We start from the raw sequence: 5,946 nt of genomic DNA, 5'->3' as shown, positions 1-5,946 counted from the left end.
TGAATCCTCCCTCAATCTCCGAGCTCCGCCCCACTCCCATCCCAACTGAAACCCCAGCAGGACTGGGAGGATTGTCTCTTTCCCCAGAATCCCACCCTCACTCAATACAACTCCCAGAATCAAATGCAGACCGAAGTGCTCCAGTGTGGCAGGTTCAGTCGGTCACCCTGGGCCCCCTCCATTCTCCAGAAGCCTAGAGGGACCCGTAAAGCGTCCTTCCCCATACCCCAGGCACATCCCTAGTAGGAGTCCCCTCCTCTCCATGGCCTGTCCAGAGTGCTGTTGCATATTTTATTTTTATTAAATCAAAAGCTAGTCTGGTGGCAGTTCCAAACTGAGTACAGGGAGAGGAAAGGAGAAGAAAGACAGACACGGGACAGAAAGACAGACAGAGACACAAAGAGGGGACAAGATGAGAGTGAAGGGGCTTGATGAGTACACAGGGCAGGCTCCATTTGGCATGGGGGCCTCAGAGGAACCCCGATCCCTCCCCTCTGCTAACAACCGCACACACCCCATGAGTTCACTGCCAAGGACGATTCTCTGTGTGTGGCTGCTGGGGGCAGCCTTCGGGTAGGGAGGCCTCCCAAGGAGCATATTTCAGAAAGATCCAAAGTGGACTGGGTGAGGTATGGGTACAGAGGGCAGTGGGGTCAGGGTATGTACATGGGACGGGAAAAGGAAGAGAGAGGGGAGCAGCATGGATAGAACCCTTGTAGGTGAACCCCAAACAGATGTCGGCAAGGTCTGGGTTGGGGTCAGGGGCAGGGGTCACATCACATTGAAGTACATGGCGGAAGTGGGGGACAGGAATTAGGAGGCTGTACCCTCCCATCCAAGGCTCCCTCCAAACCAGAAAAGTCTCCTCCGCACTGGAGGTAGGATGGAGAGGCATGAATAGAGACATCAGTTGACAGGCTGAAGGAGGGAATGAATCCTCCATAGGGGAGGGGGTTTGGGGGCGAGGGGCAAAGGAAGGGAATATCCTTTAATCATCTGTTATGCCCTTGGCTCTCAGTTCCTCTTGCACCCTGGTCAGGTAGGTGGGATCCGGGTACCCAAATCTAGAAGCAAACAGAGATGAAGGAAGGTTAAATGTGCTGTTCCTGCAGTCCCCATGCCCACCCCTTCCTGCTGATCCTCTAGAAACACCAGACCCTGCCTCCTCCCCCTCCCAATGGCCAGGGAAGGATGGGTCCAAATCTACTTAATTTGTGGATGGACCAAGGTGAGTACCCCAGGACCAGGCTGGTGTGTGTGTGTGTGTGTGTGTGTGTGTGGCACAGAGTAGTTACAAAAAGTGTTTTGTAAAATGGGTGGAGGAATCTGAGATTAGGGAAGGGAGACATGTTGGAAGCTAATTGAGGCCTGAGTTGAACATAGATGGGGAGAGGCCTCAGGGCTGTATGAGAGGGTTCCCAGGGAAAGGGTTGAGGACCACACAATGGCAATAGGGGTCAAGAGAGAAAGAGGGATTGGAGGGGTGTCGCACAGCTGGGGTCCCCCAGTGCAGCTGGTCTTGTGGTGGATGTCGTTCCAAGTGATGACATTTGGTCTCCCCGTGGTCATGGAAGTGCCAATGGTGAAGGTGAGACGCTGGTCAAACGCCTTTCGGAACAGAGTCAGCACCTTGTTGCCCTCGGGGCAGTCTGGGAGGTAGGCCACCCGTGTGGTGCCAGGATACCGAACTCCAGGGTTTGGGTGCTCGGCCTGGGAGGATGGGGGAGTGGTGGGGTAGTCAGTGGACAGATACCCTAGAGCAGTGATGGTGAACCTTTTAGAGACAGAGTGCTGTGTCCCACCCCTTACCCCCACCCCAGGACTCTCCCACCCTTACTTCAGCCAGCAGAGAGGTAGGTGATGAGAGATGCTCATGGAGAGCAGGAAGAGAGTGGCCTGAGGGCTCCAATCCCCTCCAGCTATGTGCCAAGCTGTGAACTATGCTCCCCTCAAACTTAACTCTTCTCCAACCCTGCCATAGGAATTGCCTTCTCCACAGACTCAACAGGCTGCTGTCTGCACCAAAATCTCATGCAGCGTGTGAGTCCTCCCCTCCCCCCACATCTTACCCCACACTGGGGAGGAAGGAAGTGCTCCCATTGAGGGAGGCAGGTGAAATAAGGAATGTCCTCAGACACATGGAGAGGTGGGGGAAGGGGAACAGCTCTGCCCTGAGTCCCTCTGACTTTCTGGTAAGGAACTCTGGTGGGTGACTGACTGCAGGCATGCCCTTTTTGGTACATGTGCCATAGGTTTGCCATCACAGCCCTATAGGCTCATGCTGATGACTACTAGTCATTCTGGACATCACTCCATTGGTGTGGTCTCAGTCCATCTCAGAAGGAGATGCTTTGGCCATCCATCAGAGGACTGATCCAACCATCAATTCTTATATTTGAGAAGTTTTTCCTATAATCTAATTCTAATCACCAATACTTCAACTGGACAGTTTTCCTCTTGATTGGTTCTTATTGGATTGAAGCAGAGTAGTTAGTTGGACTTGGCCTAAGTCAGCTCTTGGCCTTCTCTTCTTAATGCCATCAACCAAGGATTTATTAATTATATATTTTAGTATTTCTATAACTCTTATCCAGACTGTTCACAATCTTGTGAGAACCAGAACTGGACTCTGTCTTAGGCATTACTCTCTAACAAGGAGGCTCCCAAGATGACTTACTTCTTGGCCTTCACTCATCACACCTGTTCCTAGCATATATTGTCCCACTGCCTTCTTTATTTCAAATAAATATAACAAAATCATGATCTTTCTTTGCTTGAACTATCCTGCACTCCCACTAGCAATTTACCTCTACAGCAATTTCTATACTACCAAACACTTGCAGATTCATCATGTCAATATTAACTAGTTCCTTTCCTTAATCTTATTGGACTTTTATGTGTGTTGGGAGTAGGGGAGAACAAGAGTGGGGAGCCAGCTTTATAGGAGATACCCCCCCACCCCCAGACAATGAGTAGAAAGTCAGAATGGTTGAAAACAGCAGAGCCAAACACATTCTATCTTAAATCATTGGCCAACTCTTTCCCTCTTCTAATAATGGAAGGGGTGAGTCAGATCATCAAATTAGCTTTGGAGAGGCCAAAAGGGGAGGAAAGAGTGTGATTTTCTTACCCCTTGGACGCCAGGTGGGAAGACATACTGGATGACAATGGTTCCATATTTCTCATAGCTAGGCAGCAGGAGGCTGGCATCCTTGGAGACTAGCATTCGCCCATTCTGGGGCTGGTTGCCCACCAGCTGCCCATAGAAACGACCACACATGGGGCAGGCCTTCTTCACCTGAAGTGCCCGGGTAATGCAGCCTTCACAGAACGAGTGTCGGCACTTTTCCAGTGTCTTGGCATTCTGGATTTCCCCCAAGCAAATGGGGCAAGTACTCTCCTGCTCTTCAGCCTCCTCTCGAAGGCGAGGTGGAGGAGGTGGGGGCAAAGGGGGTGGAGGAGGTAAGGGGGCTCGGGCCCCTGGGGGAAGCAGTGGAGCAGCCCGGAGAGGAGGGGGACCTGGGCGGTGAAGCTCTGGATGCTCGCCCCCACCCCCCAAGGACAGGCAGCCCATCAGCTCCCCCTGCCTTTGTGCCTTCTTTAGCTCCTTCTCAGCCTCCTTTAGCAGCCCCTTGAGAGCCTTTCTGGCAAGGTAGAGGCTATTGGGAGGGGCTGGGTGAGGGCCCTGGGGAGCAAGCTGGAGAACATAGATGTCCGATGTCTCTCCATCGATGAGGATGGATATTCGGTGTTCATCCCGAAGCCGGGCCAACCGCCCTGGTGTTTCCTTGCTCAGGAAGTCCCATACAGGCTTTGAGACTGTGACCTTGTTCTTGCAGCTGCCCCCACAGGCCGCCATCCTGGACAGGACGAACGACACTGCCCCAGGACGAAGGGGCTTCAGGATAGGATCTATTTGTCAGATACTTTTGCCTCCACTCTCAATCCCCACTACCCACCTGAGATCAGCATCAGTCCCATTCCAAGGCCCAACCTACCACCACCTCCCATCAAAGAACGGCCCATCTCATTTTACCCTCCAAAATCCAGCACCCCCTCCACCCAACTGTATTCTACCCAAAGTGCCCCCAATAAAGACTAAGTTAATTCCCTAAGGTGAAAGATCATATTGCAACATAGGCCAAGTTGCTTCAAGGTACAAAGGCCTTCTCATCTTCATTTAATACTATCCCCAAGGCACAGTTTCTCTTCCTGGTTTTTCCTCCCACAATTCCCATCAGGGTGACAGGGTCCTCTTTCAGAGTGAAAAGTCCAATTGATTTCTTAGCATAAAAACCAAAAATTTGAGCCTAGGACCCACTGAACTTTCCCCACGGTTCCAGTGATTACCTCCTTCCCTGTCCACAGTGAAGTCGTGTGCCCTGGCAGGGAGGCTCCCAGCCTGGCACTTCCATAACTGGTTTTCCTTTTTTCCCTCTGGGTCCCTACTTATTTATGGGCTAGAAATATCTGACCTAGTGGTGATGATGGTGAATCTCTCTGTCCAGAGTTGGGGAGAAAATGAGGGAAACTTCCTGCATACATCCCAACTCAGAGGCCCTATACATTTGAGCAGCCCTGGGAGTGAAAGAATCAGGATGTCTAGAGTCAAAGTTACTGAAAGCAGTGAAAACAAGATCCCTGGGGTAGGGTAGGGGGTGGGGAGAGAGACAGTGGCAGATGGGTAGGCAGCATATTACATGGAGGGCTGGTACCTGGAGAGCCCATGGACGAAGGTGGCAGGAGTAATCCTTGAAGTTCCACACTCAGCTGGACTTTGATCCCAACACTGGGTGACAGCAATTGGGTTATAATAGAAATTGTTGCTTTCCCCAGTTATTTGCACAGGCATCTCTCCCTTCTTCCCCCACCTTTATTCCTCTCCTTCCAAAAGGAGCTTAGGGAAGGACTTGAACTTCAGTATCCAAATCCACCCTCTTTTCATTCCTAACATTACCCAGCCCTTTCCTCAGGATACCAGGAAGAGGTGAGAAGAGGAAGGAATAGCTGATTAGGATGGAAAAGGCATCTAAGCCAATCATTTTAGCCTTCGTCCTGCCCTTTTGCCCTCGGTTCTGAAAGGCATGAATTTCCTCAGATCTCAGGCTTTTAATCTCCCCACAATTGCCCAAGGGTCACCAATGCAAATCCTCCCCAAGATCTAACCTTAATCACTCCTGCTTGCAGGGTGTGGAAGAAGTGGGCCAAATGGCAGCAGATTCTATAACAAAAAACAGCGGTAGGTCGCTCTTCCTAGTTGAGACGAAGTATCTCCTCTCTGCATCCGGATCCGATGCTATGATGGCCAAGGCTCATCCGTGGGTCTAGCTCCCCGAAACTGGGGCATCCCTTTAGTCCAGGCATGCTTATTTCCTTCGGTCTCCTCCACCACTCAATGGCTTGTAAGAGGGTCACTCGTCCGAGCTCCCGGCCGAGTGTCAATACTGGCTAGAGTACTGACCCTCAGGCGGGAGGAAAAGGCTGCCCTTGCGGTGTCTCCAGCCGGTTCCCCGTACCCCCCCGTGCTCCCCTCCCCCAGCCCGGAGACTGTCTACCCCTATTTCAGGGCTCCTCCGACAGCGAGGGCTGGCCGTACGGGACCCTGCCTGCTGGGATGAGGAAGTTGGGGAGCCTGGAGGTTGGCAGAGGCCCGGATGGCTGTGACCTGCACCAGGCCGGTCCCTCCCCCCAGATTGGGGCGGGGCCAGTGGAGGTGCCCCGAATGGGCCCGGATCCCCCAGGCTCCATCCACCATTTCCCGTCCTCTACAACCCCCTACCCCGGGCCGGGGCCCACAGACACGCACGCCCGTGGCCCCCCCTCCCCGAGCCCTAGGCTGGCAGGCCCAGCCGAGGCCCCGCAGCGCCTCCCCCGACCGGAGGAAGACGCCCGGCCGAGGAGCGGGCACGGAGGGTGGGCAAGGGCGAGGGTCCCCAGGCTCCAGGG

General features: G+C 53.0%; 1 protein-coding gene across 3 annotated transcripts; it reads right to left on the bottom strand.

The window, feature by feature from the left end:
* Nucleotides 1–277: 277 nt before the first annotated feature.
* DTX3 (deltex E3 ubiquitin ligase 3) lies at nucleotides 278–5,422 on the bottom strand. Of its 3 annotated transcripts, XM_044684006.1 has the most exons (5): nucleotides 5,167–5,422; nucleotides 4,716–4,789; nucleotides 3,131–3,879; nucleotides 1,493–1,710; nucleotides 278–1,064 (listed from the first exon to the last, which is right to left on the bottom strand). In XM_044684006.1, exons 2-5 carry the CDS (start codon nucleotides 4,726–4,728, stop codon nucleotides 989–991), a joined length of 1,056 nt encoding a protein of 351 aa, XP_044539941.1. In that variant the 5' UTR covers nucleotides 4,729–4,789; nucleotides 5,167–5,422; the 3' UTR covers nucleotides 278–988. The 3 variants fall into 3 exon arrangements, with proteins under 3 accessions (XP_044539941.1, XP_044539939.1, XP_044539940.1); XM_044684004.1 differs by having other exon boundaries at nucleotides 278–1,710; XM_044684005.1 differs by lacking the exon at nucleotides 5,167–5,422 and having other exon boundaries at nucleotides 278–1,710; nucleotides 4,716–4,939.
* Between the last annotated feature and the right edge of the window lie 524 nt (nucleotides 5,423–5,946).

The sequence above is a fragment of the Gracilinanus agilis genome, unplaced genomic scaffold (genome assembly GCF_016433145.1).
Source record: "Gracilinanus agilis isolate LMUSP501 unplaced genomic scaffold, AgileGrace unplaced_scaffold40092, whole genome shotgun sequence".
Classification (NCBI taxonomy): domain Eukaryota; kingdom Metazoa; phylum Chordata; class Mammalia; order Didelphimorphia; family Didelphidae; genus Gracilinanus; species Gracilinanus agilis.
Note: the sequence above shows the minus strand (reverse complement) of the source record. Positions and strands in the feature narration are given on the sequence as shown.

Coding starts and splice junctions, on each gene's coding strand:
- DTX3 (XM_044684004.1), bottom strand. Junction 1,711..3,130: donor TCCCACCTGGCGTCCAAGGG/GTAAGAAAATCA, acceptor CCATCCTCCCAG/GCCGAGCACCCAAACCCTGG.